The sequence below is a fragment of the Loxodonta africana genome, chromosome 16 (assembly GCF_030014295.1).
Source record: "Loxodonta africana isolate mLoxAfr1 chromosome 16, mLoxAfr1.hap2, whole genome shotgun sequence".
NCBI classification, from domain to species: domain Eukaryota; kingdom Metazoa; phylum Chordata; class Mammalia; order Proboscidea; family Elephantidae; genus Loxodonta; species Loxodonta africana.
The window spans coordinates 30,554,985-30,576,322 of NC_087357.1; the positions used below are offsets into that span (position 1 = coordinate 30,554,985).

Here is a 21,338-nt window from a genome sequence, read left to right on the forward strand (position 1 = left end):
TGAGGTCTGTTTCATGCCCTGTGTGTAATCTTCCTTATTACGCTTATCATATTTCTCGGCGGCATCTGCAGGGCATTGAAGCCTCTGGCAGAGCCGAGCCTGACTGTAAACAGGCTGAATTACACTAAGAGCCCCTCCATGCCCTGTGGTCTCTACTTTCTTAATGGGGGTTTTCCTTCTTCTTTTTTTCTCTCCTTTTTAATATGGTCACCAGTTTGGCTCTAACAGTGTGGTTTGGATTCCTAACAGAGAAGTCAAGACCATAGAATCCCTTCCAGATCTTCCCTCCCTCTTCCCGCCTTGGCAAACTGTGCCAAAGCCCCAAGAAAACGCTGCTCCTGTCAGGATTTCAGCAGGAAGAGGGAAGCCCTGTTGGAATTCCAAAAAATCAACTGGGAAATGGCTTATCCAGAAATTCTTCTCTAATTTTGCACCTGAGCAACAGACTCTGAGCCTTGTGGAGAGGACTATGAGACCTCTAGTCCAGTGGCATGGTGGCCTCACTTGCAGAGGGTGGCCACGTAGGGCAAGGAGGGGGTTCCCTGCTCAGGGACCAGAGCAGGTTAAGATCAGGCAAAGTCTCCCCACCTATCCCCCCATCTCATCCACCTCCATCTCTCCCTCTCTAAACCTCCTTTAGCTTATGGAGGCCTTCAGTGGTTCCTTCACTGTTTGTTTTCTGCTAATTCTGTCTCTGCAACCAGATCAGGGACTGTGTCTGCATACACACGCATGCACACATACATGTATGGTACAAACAATTTAATGCACTCAACTGCTAACCAAAGTGTTGGAGGTTTAACACCACCCAGAGGCACCTCGGAAGGAAAGCCTGGTGATCCAGATCCGAAAAATCAACCATTGAAAACCCTATGGAGCACAGTTCTACTCTGACACATATAGGGTCGCCATGAGTTGGAATTGATTCCATGGCAACTTTTTTTTTTTTTTTTTAAATACATATAGACATACATGGAGCCCAGGTGGCGCAGTGGTTAAAAGCTTACCTACTAACCAAAATGTTGGCAGTTGGAGTCCACCAGCCACTCCTTGGAAACCTTATAGGGTCGCTATGAGTCAGAATCCACTCAATGGCAACTTTTTTATTTGTTTGTTGTTTGTTTTTAGATATACACACACACACACACACACACACACACACACACATATATATATATATATATATATATATATATATATATATATATATATCTCAGATAGGGATGTAAGACGCCTTCGGCCAGCCTTGAGATCGGGAGATTGGGACGGGGCACCCGGCTGCTCTCTCCATCTCCATCCTCTTCTTTTTTGTTTTCTGAAGGGATGAGGAAGGGTGGGAGTGCTATTTTTGGATAATGAGGCTGCTGTTCCATACAGGTCTGTGGGCCCTGGTCCCTTCTATGGTCTCTCCTTCGGATTCCTCTATTCCTCTATTAGACAAGTCCTTCAGGGTCCTGCGGTATACTGCTTGACTACTGGAGTCACTGAGTGTCTTAGTTATCTAGTGCTGCTACAACAGAAATACCATAACTGGTGGCTTTAACAAGCAGAAATTTATTTTCTCACAGCTTAGGAGGCTAGAAGTCTGAATTCAGGGCACCGGCTCTAGGGAAATGCTTTCTCTCTGTTGGCTCTGGGGGAAGGTCCTTATTCTTTGGCTTCTTGGTGATCTTCACGTGGTGTAGTGTCTTTCTTCCCCCATCTCTTCTTCCTAGCTTGCTTATGTAATCTTTTATATCTCAGAAGAGGTTGACTCAAGATACACCCTATACTAATCCTGCCTCATTAACATAACAAAGACAACCTATTCCCTAATGGGATTATAAGCACAGGCATAGAGATTAGGAATTGCAACACATATTTTGGAGGTACACAGTTCAATCCATATCACTGGGTCTGGTCAACCTCTAATCCTGACAGATAACTGACTGAGGAAGAAGGCCCAGAATTCCAGTCCCAGGGCTGCCTGTCATTTTGTCAGTCCCAAGAGTGGGTCTCCTCACAATGTACATTTATTTTTACACGATGTCCCGGTAGCCGTTCCTGCAGCATGCAGGCAATAAAGCAACAGGCAACCAAAAAAGGGTAGAAGGCAAAGAGTCAGGGAATACCAAATCTGTGACATCTTCCTCCACGTTAAAGTGGTTATCGCCAACATCTTGATATATCACATTTTATCTCCTTTCAAGAAGAACACACGGCAGAACCTGTTTATCTCATGATACTGTTCAGTCTGCAAAGTGTCCCTCTGACATGGAGCTGGCCCCTCTTTCCGGCTTCAGAGAGAAAGGGAGGGAAGGCTAGCCTGAGGAAGATTCTAGGAAAGGAAAGTGAATGAACCAGCAGGATTGGCTGAGTATCTGCTGTGTGCAAAGTCTTGTGCTAAGTGGAGTGTGTGGGGCAGAGAGGAGGAATGGGATGCAGACGATGGCCTCAAGTTCACAACGTATTTGGAGAGATGAGAGATACAGATAGGAAACAAGTCACACGCAAGGTGATGCAGTTGATGTTCCACTGCCTGGCTTAAGCAGGGCTGGTGACCAGTACCTGTGGTGACAGGGAAGTCTGGGATGGCTGTGGCAGCTGCTTTTAGTACCCCACCCCTGCATCCCCTCCCTGTTCACCTTTACCTGCTATAGGCTATTTTATCGAACAACTGTGACTCTGTGCCTGAGGGCTTTGTTCTAGCTGTGAGAGCACACTGGGCCAAAAGTGCTCTGCAGAGTTAGTGCCCTTGGAAGCAGCCCACAGTGACAACTTGTACCTTCGGGAGCTGGTGATACCTCAGCCTCCTCACCCTCAGTTGGGATACCTCTGAGGTGTACTCTACATCGTCTCCCAGAGTTCCCTAGCAGCACTCAGCTCCATTTGCCCACAGTGATTAACTGGCTTGATAATACTTCCTTCCCTTCCCTTCCTTGCTTCCCATCTCCCCAGTGATAGTTCCTGGGATTATCTCCCAAATAAATGACTTGCACTCCAATCATTGTCTCCAGATCTGCTTATGCAGGAATAGCCTAAGCTGAGGCAATGGACTTTCTTAGTACTTGCACTTGGATAGGAGCTCACATGGCTTAACATGCAGCTACATATTTGTTCACACGCCATGGAAATTACGTTAATTAGGACTCCTTTAGGGCAAGTGATAAAAATGAATCTCTAACTGGTTTAAATAATGAAAAGAATTTTACTGTTTTATGCAAGCGAAGAGTACAGGGATAGAGCCTAGATTCAGGAACAGCTATACCACCTGCTCGATGTCAAAGGCATCTGCCTCTTGCCATAGTTTGGTTCTGCTTTTCAATCATTTAAGAAGCATCTACTGAGCATCTACCATGTGCCAGCCATAGTTCCTTCCTCCCAGTTAGTTTCTTAGGTAATAATAAAGATAATCAGGAGCTCCTTAAGGAGCCCTGGTGGCACAGTGGTTAAGTGCCAGGCTGCTAACCGAGAGGTCGGCAGTTGGAACCCACCAGCTCCTCCTCAAGAGAAAGATGTGGCAGTCTTCTTCTGCAAAGATTACAGCCTTGGAAACTCCATGGAGCAGCTCTACTCTGTCCTACAGGGTCACTATGAGTTGGAATTGGTTAGACATCAGTGAGTTTAGAAGCTCCAGATTTTCATCTTATCAGCTTAGCACGTGTGGGAGAAAGAGGGCACCAGCAGAAGCCTCAGGGCTGACTCTCATTGACCCATACTGGGTCCCCTGCCCATCCCTGAGTCAATTACTGTGACTCTGGTTGACCAGGCTGGGTCACATGCCTATCCTTGTTGCCAGGGGATATGGTTAGCCCCATTCAAACCATAAGGGCCGAGAGTGGAGGGGGAGGTTCTCCAGAGGGAAATCAGGTGGCTTGGGACAAGGGATGTCTCTTATAGCTACGGATTAACCACTAACCGCAGGCCAGGCTCTGTGGACCTAAGATGAATCCCACAGGCCCCTGCTGGAAGGGGGCTCACGAATAGCTGTACACACAGCAGAACATGGCAAGTACCTTAGGAATGGACAGAGTGTTGTGAATGTTCTGCAGAGGGAGGTTACTCTCAGCTCAGCCAATCAATCAAGGAAGGTCTTCTGGAAGGGAACATCGGCCCTGGACGTTGTCAGCCACCAGCCACAGAAATGCCAGCCGTGGAAGGCTGTGAACATCGGGCTGAGGAGTTCAGATTCTAAATTTAACAGACCGTTTTAAAGGACTATGCTTTGAGCTATTTGTTATGATTGAGCTTAGCCAACTTGGAAGAGCCCACTGGTAAGCTTTGAGGGGCTGGCATTTCCTGCAAGCCTGGCCCATACCTGTAGAAGGCTTTGCCAGCCCAACTGGGTAGTGCCAATATGGCTGAAGGCTGTGGGTACAAGAGGCTGGGGAGCATTCAGGCTGAGGCAGCCAGGCTTTCCTTGGCGTTGGCTTGTGCCTGCCCTAGAAATAGCCACCCTTCTAAACTAGAATAGGAATTCCTGCCTAGCTAGTAGGAACCACTGCCAGTTTCTCAATGAGGGATGGGCCTGAAAACAAAACACAGCATGTGGGTTGGGCCATCCTTTGTGTTTATTTGTGAGGTCACTTGAGAGCTGTGCTCGCATTGGGGCATTGATCCTGCATTAGACCCAGACAAGGTGACTTGGCCAATTGTTCATGAATGGAAGCCCAAGATGGCAACCTCCGGGGCTCCTCCTCTGCCGGAGAGATCCTGGGCCCTCAGCCTTGGGCGCCTCCTACCTCCCGGGAGAGGTGACAACTCCTCTTTTGTCTCTTTGACGTTGGGCAGAGGAGGTGGCAGGCAGTGGCCACCTAAAGATCTGGGAAGTCCAGGCAGAGGGAAATGAGAAGGTGGGAGTCTCTGGTCCTTCTGGCAGTTTTGCCTGAAACGACCCAGCTCATGAGCATTTCTCTTCCAGGCAAGATCCTCTTCCGGAGAAGCCACATCCGGGATGTAGCTGTGAAGAGGCTGAAGCCCATTGATGAGTACTGCCGGGTAAGGGCATGTCTGGGGGCATCCTATCCGACTGCCTGTCTGGGCGTCTGTCCATCTGTGAAGGAGGTTGTCTGTACAAAGCCCTTGGCTGTAGTAGTTTAGCAGATGTATCCTGAGGCCCGGCGTTTCCTGGCCAGAGAGGTGGGAATGGGTGTCCTTTGGGGAGGGGTCACCTAGTAACCGGGCCATGTCTAGGGCACGAATGTCTCAGGCTCACAGCTTAGCCCATATTCCATTCCAGACATGTCCATGTTTACTAAACACTGTTTTAAACCACTTCTCCCAGCCTCCTGCTGAAGGAATTCTGTATGTGGCATTCTATTGGACACAGAATTATTGCCTTGAATTCTTTTTTGGAAATTGTTGAAATCAGCTCTGAGTTCAGTAGCATCTGAAATTCACGTGTTTATTCATATAAATCCTTATAGATATAAATGTTCATACACACATCTTTTTAGATGCAAGTGCTCATACGTGCACGCGCACGTGCACACACACAGACCCACATTAAAACAGCGCTAAAGAGCAGACAGGAGAACAGCTATGTCCTGAACCAGAGTCTGTTTTTCTTCCTATGTTGATTAGAGCCTAGGATCCCTGCAGTGAGAATGATAAGCTGTCCCAAGTTCAGCGTCCTTGTCATGTGGCCTCTGGATAGTCAGAATGCCTGAGTTCGAACCTCTGACTAGCTGTGTGAATCTGGGCAAGTTACTTAACTTCTCTGAGCCTTAGTTTCCACATCTGTGCAACTAGAAGAATAGCACCTCCACAGAGGGTGGCTGTGAGGATGGAGTGAAGTGGTCCATGGAAAGGCAACAGTCCCATTGCATGGCACAGAGGAAGCTGTCAGTAAATGCCAGCTTTATGTTTTTATTATTACAAGGTACAAACAACTTAATGTTGATTGCTGGGCACCACTGGCATTAATGGCATGGGAGAGTGTTTTGTAACTTCTGAAATGCTCTGTACTTACGTGGAATCGTTAGACATGAGGTCTCTTATTGCGCTGATACTTTATAATTCCGAATTATAATGCTTGGCAAATAAAAATAAGGACCAAACTGCTAAATTTATTAGCTGCTGTTCCTAAGCCTCTAGGAAGATAAACCAGTTGCTGCTGAGTCAATTCCAACTCATAGCGACCTATATGTGTCAGAGTAGAACTGTGTTCCATAGGTTTTCAATGCCTGCTTTTTCAGAAGTAAATTGCGAGGCCTTTCTTCCGAGGCAGCTCTAAGTGGACTCCAACCTCTAATCATTTGGGTACCAGCCGAGGGCATTAACCATTTGTATCCCCCAGGCACTCCTATGGGAAGGTGGGCACTCCCATATATTCACCATCGAATCAGAGTTTGATTTCGGGGACTGCAGATTACACTTAGGCCATGTTTTCTGCCTTTTCCTAAAGGTACCTCAGTGACAGATCCCCTTCAAGCTAGAAGTTCCTGTTCTTCAGATCAATATTCATTTTCCTCCTTAAAGGATGTTTGCTGTTTTCAGCTAAATTGATGGCTGCAGCCAGAGCTTTTGTTTCTCTTTATGCATTTCCCAAGAAGTTAAATAAACGAGCAAAGCTAATGGAGGAGGGGGCAAAGGGCAGGAGGAAACCTTTTGCAGCTGGGATTTATGACTCAAATCAGTCGGGGCCTCCCTGCGCTAGTGAGGCATTGCAATTGAGCTCCATGGAAATGCTGTCTCCTGGGTCACCCGGAGGAGGAAGCTGATAGCATCTTATCTTCTAGGATCAAGCTTTGAACAGGACTCCTGAATCGAGATTAGATTCAGGGGGGTCCTGGGATCTCAGTGCTGCTGCTGGTGACTGGGGAGCCACTTAAGTGGGGTCTGCAAGAGGATGGGCCTCCTAACCTGATTAGCACAGACAGGAACTGAGAGCCAGGCCACAAAGAGTGGTGTTGTGGGTTCACCGTACAGACAACCATCTCACAGGCAGTAATTTACTCTGAGATAGCCGGGGCGGGGCGGGGGGGGGTGGCGCGGAGGGCAGTACAGAAGTGACCTTTAGTTCTGCTGAACTAGAACTCTGTGATCTGTGGCCCAATTGTCTGAGAAACCAGCTGACCTTGGAATGGCCATGAGGGATGAGCCAGTGGTGGTCCATGGCCACTACCACCCGGCATTGCATTTGACACTCTGCCACCAAATACTCCAATTCATGGCCACTCAGTGTGCAACATCTCACTTGGTGACACTGCCACCTAACAGCCAGCTTCAGGGCCAGTACCAAGTGTAGTCAGTCCACTCAGTGTCACTGACACCTATAGCCAACCTCCCGGCCAGTGCCATGCAGCAGTCCATGTCAGTGTGCCATGGCCGGCCCTGTCCTTGTCTATACCTGCCCTTGAACGCACTCTGCTGAGAGTCTCTTGCATCTTTATTACCACACTCTGCATCTCCAGCTCTGCTTTGCTTGCCAACATCTCTTTCCTTGGACCACATGGACAAACATGGGCCCGAGGCTGGAATCTGGTGGGGATTCAAACACATCCAAAATTGTGAAACTGGCTTTGCAGACAGAGCAGCCAGCTCCTCACGAGGACACAGATGTGGAAAGTCTGACCGCTTGATGGACCTCCCCAGACTTCAGGCTCCCTGCCTCCCTGGCTAGCCAGTCCCTCTGCCTGGTGGCAGTCTCACAGTCCAAACCTCAGTGCTCATTTTAAACGTATGTGGAGCAGATTGGATGAGCGTCATGGAAAATTTACTGAGCCCCAGCCGGGTGATTGTTTTATGTGGCGCTTGAGGGCCGGGTGTCTATCAAGACGGGTTGCAAAGGCATTTCTTTAACTCCATAAATTAATTTAATGGGCAACATGGTTATGCGGTTCATATTTAATGGTTCTGTGGCCTCGACAAGTTGAAGGCTTTCATCTTCCTAACAATCTTGTGCTATACTGTAGGGCTCAGGTTAGCAGTTTTTATTAGTGACTCCATTTACCCTGTTCCTGTGCGTGAAATACATGTTTGTAGTGTTTGTCCAGGGGATAAAATAAATATCCCTGGGGAGTGACAGTGTTTGAGAATGATCAACTCACCCGTTTGCCCTGTTAATGACATTTATACAAGCCTCCACTTCCTAGTAGTTGTGCCTAGATTTTTTTTTTTTTTTGCTGCCCTAATAGCTGAGCTTGTTTCTATTATTCTGCTGTCGATGACAGACTTGCTTTCAGGGGTCAATGACTTTCTTTGTGGTAGTGATGAACGCCTGGACATAGTCACACTGAGGGTAGGTGGTCTGAGCCCGACAAGGATGTCAGCATCGAAGGGGTAAGATCTCCTGACTCTTCCTCCTCTGCATCTCCTAAACCCACTCATTTTTATCCCCACTTCCCAGATTAGAAAACTGAAGCTGTTACGTGGTTGTGGAGCTAAGGCTTAGATGTTCTGCCTTCTACTGTGGGATTTTTCCACCATGACCCAACATTGGCTCTCACCTTAATAAAGAGAAAGATCCATGTTGCAATGAAAACAGACCCTTTGGGGCTTCCTGGCATGTGCAATCATCATATGGGGGAGGTAACCTTGTTCTTGTAGTCCTCATTCTGAGCCTGGACCCATAGTGTTTCTGAAGGGGGAGACTGAGTCAGAGAGCCAAGGCTGATCAGTTTATGCCCCGGGTGTTCTGTTACTGTAGGCAAACCCAGTCAGTACAGTATCTCTATCTCCTTTGGCACAGACAGAGCCAGGAAAAGGAGTTTTATAAAGGCCTTCAGAGTAGCCCCATTGCCCACAAGAATGTTGGCGCATCCCAACCACCAAGGCCCTCTGTGAAGGGCACCCGGAGCTCCCACAGCCCACAGCTTTCTTCACAGCCCTGTAGTCCAGCCCACCAGACTTGTAGCTTCTCCCAACTAGCCAGGCCCTCTTAGGCCTCCGCCCGTTGGCCAGTGCCAGTCGGCCAGTGCCAGTCCCCTTTCCCCCGGACTCATTCAGCTCCCTCTGGTACCCCCTCCTAGAAGCCTCCCGACTCCCCCGGAAGGCTGACCACACCTGCTCATCTGCTCCCCAGAGAACTTTGCTCAGCCCTCTGCTCTGCAGGAGGGTGATTTTCTATGCCTCCATCTTCTCCAGGGACTGGGAACACCTTGAGGGCCATCCATCTTCACTAACCAGCAGGAAGCCTGGCCCCAAGGGTGTTCGGCCAGTGTTTGCTGACAAGATAAAAAGATCACAAGCAGTTGAAGCCTCCCCCAGAGGGTGACACATCCCCCAGGCCCCAAGGACTAGGAACTTTGTGAAATGGCTTAAACTGTGACAGGGAATTAGAGACTATTTACATTTCAAAAAGATTTTCTGCTTAGATCCTTTAAAAAGAGAACCTCCTGTTTGAAATACCCTGATTTATGGAAGTTCAGTGAGGCCCCAGCTTTCTAGATGATGATCTAGGGAGAACAGTCTTGGCAGGGCAGAGGCAGCCCCCAGGGGTGGGGTGGAGATGCAGTAGGATGCCAAATCTGGACTCCAGCACCCCTCACACCACCCTCCTCCCCTCCCTCCCTTGACCCAGAGCAGCTGGGCTTTTGCCTATAAGATTTCCGTTGATTAGAAACTAAAGTGACCTGGCTAAAAAGGGTGGAAATGTTCGATCCCATGTAAAGAGCGGGATACCCATTGTTGTTTTGTCAGACGTAGAACTTTGCTTTTTGTCCCAGGACAGACATTACCCAGAGTGGTGGGCTTTGTAGAGGGTGACTGGTCTTGAAGCCAAGGGTCTGACCACCGGCTGCCTGGGGCCCCTCCCATGCCCCTTGTACTTTGCAAAGATCAGACTTGTGCCAAATGCACCTGGGTGGAGGTCTCAGAGACACGCAATGCAGCCACTCCCTACCTTGTCTAATTCTGTGCCAAATGGGATGATGATACTTGGGTGCTAAGTGGTAGCACAGCACGGGCCCCCAGAATATGGTCTTGGAGGGGGCAGGAACTAGAGTGTTGGGGGCAGTTTAGGACTAGAGAAGGGAGCACAGTGGTAGGACTAGTTGATGGTGAAACCTGGGTGGCTCTTTAGTGCCTCTTTACCAGGCATCCCTCCCCGAGGCCCTGCATACCCAGTGCCCCAGTCCCCGTCTGTTGCCCTGTCACTCCAGATCTGCTCTCAGTCAGCTCACTGACCCCCTGGATCACAGAAAGCCAGGGCTAGAAGGGGGCTGAAGCCAGCTCAGCCAACCTCCCACAGGGGCATGCTCTCAGCAGCCCCATGGGCAGGAGCCCCTTCCTGGATGCTGAGGGCTGTGAGGTCTTGCTTGTTCCAGCCCTCCTCCAACATTGGGGCTTTCAGGACCCTCTGACTCACCTGAGGTGGAGCCTTATTTGAAAGGTTCAGTTGGACGGATAGGTCAGACAAGTCAAGTCAGTGGTGTTTACAGTACTACAGCCTCAGACTATGGAGCTGGAAAAAATTCCAGAATGTCTCTAGTCTGGATTTGCTCCAAGTATGTTCCATGGAAGAAAGCCCTGGAAGTACAGTTGTTAAAGTACTCAGCTGCTAACTGAAAGGTCAGTTGTTCAAACCTACCAGCCACTCTGCAGGGGAAAGATATGATAAATATTTACAGCCTTGGAAACCCTGTGGGGCAGTTCTACTCCGTCCTATAGGGTCACTATGAGTCGGAATCAACTTGATGGCAACGGGTTTACGTTCCATGAGATGTCACTGGAAGTTGTTTGGAAAGCAGCTCCATGGTAGAGCACATGTGACTAATGCTGGAGACAGTAAAGTGCTAGATCAGACAAAGCATAGGCTCTGGACTCAGGCAGCCTCATTCAAACCTTTGCTACTTACCAGTCGTGTGATCTTGGAGAATTATTTAACCTCTCTGTGCTTTATTTTCTTCTGTAAATTTGGAATCCTAGTTGTAGCTATCTCTTAGTTGATGTGATGATTAAATGAGTCAGTCCCCCAGGATGTCATTGTTATTAATAAATGTTGGCCCAAACAAAGCCCTACAGGTTTCTTTGCTGCAGGACTTCTCAGTCTTTGCTGTGCTAATGAACATACAGTGATCTCCAGAGTCAGGATGGGGTGACCTATCAGGCACCATTCCAAATTGCCCAGAGAATTCGTCTTATCTGATGGGGCAGGTGTTCCATGAGATATATTTTGGAATTCTAGAGGTACTCTATTTTGTCCTAGAAGAAATAGCAACCAGAGAGGTGAAGTGAGCAGACCAAAGTCACACAGCAAGTATATAATGGTGGAATTGGAATTAGAATTGAGTTCTCCTGACTCTTTCCAATGCTCTTTCTAGTGTGCATCATGGCTTTTCCCTGAAGGATGATGACAACAATAATGTAACAACTAATATTTACTAAGTGTTTACTCTGTGCCAGGCACTGTGATAGGCCTCTTACATTCATGATCTTGATGTTTATTCTCTTAACAGTTAGATAGGTACTATATCAAACCCACTATACTGGGCTCAGAGAGGGGAGGTAACTTGTCCAGCAACACGCAACCAGTGAGTGGCCAAGCCAAGACTCAAACTCAGTCTGCCTGGCCAGCCCCGGGGCCCTGGTTTAACCGCCACATGCTATGTATTATGAATATCTAAAGGCAGAATTTTAGACTTGAGCCAGGAAGTAGTGCCCCAGAAAAGACTCACGCATCTGGCCCCACCCTGCTCTTCTCAGGACAGTTGGGTTTGGGGGTTTGCAGCTCTGGCCCTTACCACCAGCCCAGGCCTCTGGGACTGACTCCTCAGGACCCAGCTGTTCTGCCAAATGATTTTGGCCAGAACTGGGCTTTGGCGGCAGCTCTGATGGAAGCTGCTCTGCGCTGAGAGCCTCTTGTCAGCCTGAAATCAGGATGAGCCCTCAACGCAGCTCCCCCTTGGGGCTCCCTGTTTAATAAAGATGCTGTGGTTGTTCAACCAAAAGGCCTCTTTGTCTGAGCCCTCCCAGCCCACGTGTCCTCTGCCCCCGGAATGCCCATCTCTGTCAGCATGAAGAGCCCCTCTGTTCACCGCTGGCTGCGTGGTGAGCAGTGGCCTCGCCTGGGGTCTGTGCCTGGGGTGGGTGGCAGTGCTGAGCTGGGAGGGCTAGCTCCCTGGTCCTTGCTGGAAGCCTGCCCTCCCACTCCTCCCCTCCCTTTCAGGGAGCTGACCCTGGCAGTGACTCTCTGCATACTGCCTGGAGCCCTGGTGATGAGGTCCCTAATGCCTCCAGTCCATCCTGCCCCCCATCGGTGCTCCTTCTGAAACCTCAGCTCTCCCCCGGGAGTCCTCCTCTCCTGACTCTGCCCCTTGCTTAACACATGCCTGACTGCCTCTCCTCCTCCTCCTCTTTCTTCTTTCCTCCCTTCTTCCTGCTCTCCCTGTCCTTCCTCAGTTCTCCTTTCCCCTTCCTGAGGAGAAAACAGCACATACCATATGTGCTCAGTGAAGACTTGAGCACTTTGGGGGCAAGTTCCGGTCACTCCTACCTTCTGAGCATGGGGCTTGGATTCTGCCACCCCAACAACCCCAGTGTCCCCATTCTAGATGGAGGCAATGGTATCTACCTCCAGGTAGATGAGGTGATGTATCATTAGCATGTACTCTTGGGAGGGCGGAGGCTGTGCCTTGCTTATCCCTCTAACAACAATGCACAGCCCCAAGTCAGGCACACTGAAAAGCCCTCACTGTCCATCAGATGAATGGATGAGCGAAGGGGCCTAGTATAGTGCCTGACACATGGTAATTGCTCATTAAATGTTAATTCCTCTTATTTTCTGTTTCTTGGTTGTTCATGGGATGTGATATGTTAGGGACCCCTGGAAAGCCACGGGCTCTAGAAGGAAAGTGTTGTCTTATCTGGTCTGCCCTAGCCTTGTCTCACCTTGTGCCATCTTGCCCTAGTATGGGTTTGGCATAATGAGGTCTTCCTGGTAGGATGCTTAGTACTAGATGCCATACTTGTTGTCTGGCCAGCTCAGAGAAGACCTAAAACTATGACTTTCCTCTTCCTCGACACTATAATTCTATTGATGGAGCCCTAGACAACATTTGCTTTTTCTACCCCATTGTTATGTCCTTCTGCTTTTAGACATTGGACTTTATGTACCCTAATTTTTTTTTTTTAAACCCTTATTCATTTATCCAAACAAATACCTATGGAGTGCCTAATCTGTGCCAAGCACTGTTCTAGGAGCTGGGGGTGCAGCAGTCAACAATACAGACTAAAGGCCCTGCCCGCATAGAGCTGACGTTCTAGTGATGTCGTTTCTAACCTTGATGGGTACCTAAGGGCAGGCCAATGGCCTCTCTGAGTCTCTGTTTCCTCATTTGTGACATGAGGACAGTAATCCTACCCTCACAAAGACCATCATGAGGACTCCAATTGACTACACATGTGAAAGGACCCACCATGCTGGATACATGGGAGTCACTGGATCTGGTCAGTTGAACCTAAAGTCAGTCCCAGTGTATGTGGGAGACATGGATCTGTGACAGGCTCCTGTGCAACTGACCAAGAGGCTCCTTACCAGCAATTTCTCACATTCCCGTGTTTGTGGATTCCTCCAGTACCAAGTTTTCCTCTTTCTTCTCCTGGCTCTTGGGGTGGTTGAAACATCCCTTGGTTTACTTGCTTTATCAGTGACTTCTCCCATCATTTTGGACCTGGGTATCATTCCTGGCACTAGCGTTTTCTCTTTATACTGAATTGAGGGGCACAGGAAGCTGGGTTATACCTGGCCTCACCTTACATCTAGGATTGTTGAATTGGGCTATGTCTGGGGTCCCAAGTGCCCTGTCTACTGGGTGTGGAGGACGTGCTGGTGTGTAGCATACTCTGCCCATTTCACAAAGTTCCCCGTTGTCCTACCCTAACCCCTCACTCTCGACCCTCTTTGGATGACAGGCTCACAGCTTGCCCACATTCTTGCCTTGACTGTTATCCTCGTAGGAAGCCCACCATTTCTCTCTGCCTGTCCAAATCCTGCAAACTCCTCTAGCCCACCTCATTCCCACTCTTCTAAGACGCTTTCCACATCCCTTCAGTCTGTACTTCAGGCATCCTCAGCTTGGCCTAAACCTGGCTCCTGCTTACTTCCCATGCCATCTGTCCCTTGCTCTGTTCATTCCAACCACACCGACCATCATTCAGCTCCTGAAATCACCATGCTTGATCTCCCCACCTCCACCTTGACTATTTAATTCCTACCCATTCTTTGGAACTCAGCTTCAAAGATACCTTCTTAAAAACCCATCCCCAATCTTCCTAAATCCTTTTAAACTGTCATAGCATACTGTTCTTTTCCTTGGTAGCAGTTATCAACTTATCATTAAATAATCCATTGTGTAGTCAATGTTTAGGGAATGTGAATATCTAGGGAATGTGAATATCTGGTATAGCTAGAGTGTAAATACTAGGAGATAAGGCTAGTAGGATAAGAGCTTGAATTGTCAGGAATTATTCCATGGACATGAGAGAACTATTTCAAGGTTCGTGCTGAATGACTAGTTCCCCGAGATCTAGGGTTCAGTGGTCATTATTTTTTGCTTGGTTGACTGTTTAGTTGGTTGACTGGCTGGTTGGTTGGTTGAATAGTTGATTGGATGGTTAATTATAGGTCAATTAGTTGACCGATTGGTTAGTTATTTTTATTACTTGGTTGGTGTCTTGGTTATTTAGTGTTGCTATAACAAATACCACAAGTAGATGGCTTCAACAAACGGAAGCCCATTCTCTCACAGTCCAGTAGGCCAGAAGTCTGAATTCTGGGTGCCAGCTCCAGGGGAAGGTTCTCTTCCTCCATTGGCTCTGGGGGAAGGTTTTTGTCATCAGTCTTCCCCCGTCCAGGAGTTTCTCTGGGCAGGAACCCCAGGTCCCAAGGACATGCTCTGCTCCTGGTACTGCTTTCTTGGTGCTTTGAGGTCCCCCTGTCTCTCTGCTCACTTCTTTCTTTTATATCTCTTGTAAGATAAAAGGTGATGCAGGCAACACCCCAGTGAAACTCCTTTACATTGGATCAGGGATGTGACCTGGGTAAGGGTGTTATATCCCACACTAATCCTCTTTAACATAACCCAACCTTGCCTCATTAACCACAGGCAGAGATTAGGGTTTATAACACATAGGAAAAATTACATCAATCACAAAATGGAGGACAACCACACGATACTGGGAATCACGGCCTGACCAAGTTGACATATTTTTTAGGGGACACAATTCAATCCATAACAGCTGGTTAGTTAGTTAGTTGATTAACTGGCTGGTTAGCTAGTTGGCTGATTTGTTGGTTGGTTAATTGGTTGGACGGATGGATGGACGGACGGACAGACAGGTGGAGAGGTGTTTCATAGTTGGCAGATTATTTAATTTGTTGATTAGTTGGCTGGTTGTTTGGGAGGGTAGGTAGTTGGCTGTGTCTTCCATGGTACAACCTTTAAGCCTCTCCCATCACTGCTGACTTGAGTTGACCCTGCTTTTGATTTTCTTATTCCCAGTCTCATCAGGCCTAATGCTCTTTCTTCCTATCTTTCCACAGGCACTTGTCCGGCTGCCTCCCCACATTTCACAGTGTGATGAAGTCTTTCGGTTCTTTGAGGCCCGACCAGAGGACGTCAACCCCCCAAAAGAGTAAGTAGAGCTTAGGCCTCTTCTGAGAGAGCTGTGTGCTTGAGAGCTGAGACCAGCCCGGAGAGGCTGGGAATGTGGGGACTCAGGTTGAGGGAAAGCTATCAAGGCCAACCAGGCTAAGAAAAGATGGGCCAAAGCCATGCTGGACCTTTATTCCCCAGAATTCTACTGCCAAACCAAAGCTTTCTCCTCATTTCCCCTCACCCCAGAGCTGGCAAGTGAGAGTGTCTACATTTGAGGAGCAGGTTTCCCTGCAGACTCTTTCTAGTTATTATAAGGAACATACCAGATAACAGGAAATATAATGGATATGCTGTTCAGATGTCCAAAGTTAGCCATTTCTCTTAATGGTTAATGCTGTAAGGTTCGCTGCAGAAATGCAGATATAGGAGGGCACGTGCTGCCCAGACTGAAAGCTTACCCCCAGAATAACTCAGACATCCCAGGCTATTACAGCAGATTCTATAATGGTCATTAAAAATAACAGTGAAGAATCCAGTTCCTACCCAGGAGGTGATGGTGGAAGAAAGCAGCCAGGGAGGGGTGTTGGGTAGGGGAGAGGACTGAAGAGGATGCTCACTGATCACTTCACTCCTATATCTGTTCTCTTGAAATCTTAAAAGTACCAGGGTGGGCGTGAGAGAGGCAGGTGGTATTGGTACCACACAGGGAAGGGTAAGAATGTGACAGAGGACATACCTGGGAACAGTGGGGAGAGGCAGGAGGCCACCTGATGATGGGGTGGAGAAAGCCTGAAGAGTGCCGCATTGCACAGCTCCTAGGGTGCCATTCACAGTCTACTCTCTGAATGGTGCCAGTAGAGTTGTAGAGTGCGCAGCCTGCACACCCATACGTGGCAGGTCTGCCTAAAGGGACCCCTCTCTTTTCACCCAAGTTGTAAGACTAAGAGCCTGAAATGGCTTGCACCATTTGAGGGAGAAAGAAGCATCACCCAGAGCAGAGGCTCACCTGGCCTGACAAAGGCCATCTCCCTTGCTGGCTACCACAGGCTTAAGAAACAAGCAAAAGCCACAAGCCATCAAAAACTCAATAGTGACTTAGTTCACAATGCAGAGTATTGTGATGGTATAGGATGCAAGGTCTTGAGTTCAAGGCCTAACTCCACTGTTTACTAGCCACATAACTCCAAGGGATCACCCAAATGGCTCCTCCAAGCCTGTTTTCTCACCTGTAAAAAGCAGATAGTAATTAATCCCTGCTCTCGCTACCTCCAGAGCCCTGGTGGTGCAGTGGTTAAAAATTTGGCTGCTAACCAAAAAGCCAGCAGTTCAAATCCACTAACCACTGCTTGGAAACCCTATGAGGCAGTTCTACTGCGTCCTATAGTGTCGCTATGAGTTGGAACTGGCCTTACGGCAACGGGTTTGGTTTTTTGGTGTTGCTACCTCCAAGATCAATATGTGAAACTCAGGTGAGATGAGATCTGGGAACAAGCTTTGTAAACCACAAAATGAAACAGAAATGTTTGTTCTCATCAGAGGGAGACACGAGCTCTCACTGTATCTGCTAAGTGTCAACCTTTTACACTCACTCGGGAGTTATGCGTTCTTACCCCCACATTATAGATAAGGAAATGGAGGCTCACAGCTGCCACTGGGACTTGAACCCAGAATTCTGGCTCCAACCATAAAGCCTGTACTCTTTCAACACCTCCTGCCTGCCTCCTGATTTTGGAAGGACTAGGACTGCGGGTCAGTGTCTCCTTTCTGTGCTCCCCTCTCCGTCCTGCCCCTTCCTTCTCCACCTTCCAGGGCAGATGAAGGAAGCACAGTCCTGGGTTCACACCTCGCTCCTCGCTGTGCTGACTCTCCATGCCTCCTGCTCTTCTTCGTACACAGGGGAGGGCTGCCCCTCTGTAGGTGGTTGTCATTGGGACCACACGTGATGATGCGCCCCACAGGTGGGAGAAAGGGATCACTGCTGGTGGTCGAACTAGCAGGTACATCATCACATCCCTGTGACCCATCCCTCCAAATCCTGCTCTCTGCCAGTCAGCTAAGTAAATTGGCCCTAACCCACATGTCAGATCGTGCGCTAATGATAACAGGGTGGCCTTTCCCATCTCCAGAAGGCCCTCGAGGAATGGCGGTAACCAGGTGCAGTGAGAGAGTTGTGCCTTGGAGAGACAGTGTGGCAGAGCTGGGTAGGCTTTGGGGTCAGGCCCTGCCCCTTAAGGCTCTGTGACCTCTGACTATTTGCTTAATCTCTCTGCATTTCTGTTTGCCGTCCCTAAAAGGAAATAACATTGAGCTCTTGGGGTAGTCAGGAGGGTTTACTGAGATAACCTATGTAGAACCCTGGTGAGGTGCTATAGGCACATAGTAGGTGCTCAACACTTTTGTTCCTGGACAGTTATGGAACAGTGCACGCTGCACTCCTGAAGACCACAGCCTGTCTTTGCATGGGAAGGAAAATATACATAACAAAGATTTCAGTTTTAGCCACCTTTAAGTATGTGATTCAGTGGCATTAATTACATTCACAGTGTTGTACAACCATCACCAATATCTATTTCCAAAACTTTTTCATCAGCTCCCAAAAAACCCCAGTACCCATTAAGCAATAAGCCCCGTCTCACCACCCCCCCAAGCCCTAGGTCACCACTAATCTACTTTCTGTCTCTATGAATTTGCTTATTCTAGATATTTCATAAAGTGGGATCATGTAGTATTTCTCCTTTTGTGTCTGGCTTTTTTCACTTGGCATAATGTTTCCAGGGTTTACCCATGTTGTAGCATGTATCAGGACTTCATTCTTTTTTGTGGCTGAGTAATAGTCCCTTGTACGTATATACCACATTTTGTTTATCCATTCATCTGCTGGCGGACACTTGGGTGGTTTCCATCTTTTGGTTATTGAGAATGCTGCAATGAACATTGGTTTGTTTGAGTCATTGCTTTCAATGCTTTTGCTTATATACCTAGTAGTAGAATTGCTGTGTCACGTGGTAGTTCTATGTTTAATTTTTTGAGGAATATCTGCCTATTTCTTGAGGTGGTATTGGCCACCTGGGCTGATTCACAGCTGGTCTGGCAAGACGTGGTTCTGAGAACAGGAATTCCTCCGGCCCCACGGCAGACCTAAGGCTCAGGACATGGGGTCAACTGTGGCCAGACAGTTCTGAAGGGCTTCCCTCCCCTGGACCAGCCATCTCTGCTATGCCTCCAGGACCTGCCAAGAGGTGCCCCTGGAGAATGTGCTCACCTTAAAGGAGCCCAGACCCCGTGCATGACCTGTGGCCAACAGGCTGGCCATATGTTAGCTGAGGCCCAGCAGCTCCCTCCCTCCTGGCTGGTTGCACCTTCCCAGGCCACCTTCCGCCTTTCCTCCCTCCATCCTGAACATAAACATGGGATCAAGTAACAGCATATTTTGACTCTGGGGCAACGCTCCAGTGGCTTATCAAATTATCAAAGCCTGTGGATTTAATTGGAATTTTACAGATAACCCCTGGGCTCTTTCAAGCGTGCTGCTGTGGGAGCCCTCAAGAATTCACGGGTCTGGGTGGAGAAGACTGGACGGTGTTCCTTTTCCATGTGCAGGGAAAGACAAGGCCTGAGGCAGCCCAGCCTTGATGGGGGAGGCAGGCAGCAGGCCGGGCCCCTCGGCTTTGATCCCAGGCCCTGGCTTCTGTGGGAGCAGGCTGATCTCTGGACTGCTGTGGCTGCTCTTCAAGATCATTGGCCCAGCACAGAGAGGATGCTCTCTGTAGACACCTTTGACGGGCTTGGCTCAGGGCAGCCGTGGTGGTCTGAGGAAGGCTGCTGGCTGGCTCTGTCCTTCCTGTAACTGCTAACACTGGCTGAGGTCTCCTTGGGGTACCTCACTCAGGCCCCAAACCCTGGCCTAGCCTAGACTCATCTCTTTCCTTCACATTCTGCCATCTAACTCGTCAGCAAATCCTGTGGGTGCTGCCTTCAGAACGTACCTGACTCTGACCACGTCTCACCCTCTCCCCGGCTCCTCTCCTGGTCCAGGCCGCCATCATCTCTCACCTGAATTAGAGCTGTGGCCTGCTAATTGGTCTCCCTGCTCCTGCCCTTGCCCCATATGGACTGTTTTCAATACAGCAGTAGGAACGACCACTTACAAATATATGTCATGTCAGTCTCTCCTGCTGAGAATCCTCCAGTGGCTCCATGTCACTCAGAGCAAAAGGCCCTACTCAGCCTGCCTCACCCCCCACCTCTGATGGCACCTCCTGTCGCTGTCCCACCTGCTCTGCTCCAGTTCCCCTTGCCTGCCTGCTGATTCTCAAACTCCCCAGCTGTAGTCCCACCTTGGGGCCTGTGCACTGGCCATTCCCTCCGCCTGAACACGTACTCCCTCCGCATGAGAGCCCCTTGGCTTGTTCCTTCAAGTCTTTCCTCAGATACCCTCGCAGTGCAGCCTTCCCACACGGACCTCCCTGGTTAACATCATTACCCCCTCCTCTGGCTTGTGCTTTTCTCCGCTTCCCAGTTTCATCTTTCGTCATAGAACTTAGCACCATCTCACACGTGACCTATTTTCTCACTGAAATAAGGCTCCCAGAGAGTAGGGGCTTGTGTGTTCTGTTCACACTGTGTCTCCAGCGCCTAGCACAGTGCGTGGCCCAGAGCTCGGGAACAGCTGTTGAATGAAGACTGCTCTCACCCACCCTTCACTATAGTCTCACATGGTAGGTGTGACTGTGACATGATTTGACAGAAGTCAAAGCTCAGAGAGATGAAGCATTCTCTGGAGGTCACCCAGCTGGCAGGTTGCAGGACCATGGCCCAAACCGACTTCAGCTTTTAACCACCACCCTATCTCATCCCTCAGCTCATGGCTCCTAAATTTCACAGCCTCCTCAGCAGCAGCCCCCACCCCAGCCAGGGCAGGTAGAGACAAACCCCGGGCCCTTTGGCATTTCTTTTCCTTTTGAGGGTAGTGTGTTCTTAGAAAGTCAGCAGTTGAACAGGAATCTGTGTGAGTGTGTGCTTATGTGTGTGTGAGTGTGTGTGTGAGTGTGTGCGTTCATGCATGTGAGTATGTTGACAGGGGAGCAAGAAGGAAAAGGAAGTTTTTGCCTTATGGCCCACCTCATCTGTACTGTACATAGCAGTATCTCATTTAAATCTCAGGCTGCCCCAGGAAGTGGGCATTATCCCCATTTAACAGATGGGGAAAACAAAGCCCCAGCAGTTAGAAGGCTTGCCCCAGCTCACACAGCCAAGTAGGGGAGTGTGTGAAAATCCCCAAATCCCACTTCTAAACTGTAAGGATCAGGCAGGTCAGTTCAATCCAGTTCCCAACTGCTGTCCCCACACCAGTGGCACACCCGGCGCTTCTTCCTCTGACCCTAACCACCCGGAGCTAGGTCATGCCTCACAAGCTAAAGGGTGCAGTCCTGCAGACTGCCAGGCTGGCCCAAGACCTCAGTCACCAGCCACAAGCTTAGGAGTCCCCACGACACCCTCACTTCTGACCTGCTGGCTACAAATTGGGGGCTTTCCCACTAGCCCTTCAGGTAGCCAGCCATAAGCTCAGGGGTCTCCAGGGCTCCTCCTCAGTTCTGACCAGCTGGGTAAAAATTCAGGGGTCCCCTCTGTCCCCTCAGGATACCAACGATAAACTCAGGTCCCCAGCCCCTCACTTCTGACCTGCCGGCTCTCTCAAGTTGATAATTTGCCAGATGACTCACGGAACTCAGGAAGGCTCTGTACTTACGATTACAGCTTTATCATGGCAAAAAGGATACAAGTGAAGAGCCACATAGGGCGAGGTTTTGGAGGGTTCCC

The 21,338-nt window shown here is 49.1% G+C and overlaps 1 protein-coding gene across 2 annotated transcripts in view; it reads left to right on the forward strand.

The window, feature by feature from the left end:
- Window positions 1–21,338, forward strand: part of SH3PXD2A (SH3 and PX domains 2A) — a 246,157-nt gene that overhangs the window by 112,748 nt on the left and 112,071 nt on the right. For both annotated transcript variants that reach the window (XM_010589010.3, XM_064269355.1), the window contains exons 4-5: window positions 4,901–4,977; window positions 15,464–15,555. In XM_010589010.3, coding sequence (XP_010587312.1) covers window positions 4,901–4,977; window positions 15,464–15,555 — 169 coding nt within the window. The remainder of the gene's footprint in view (window positions 1–4,900; window positions 4,978–15,463; window positions 15,556–21,338) is intronic.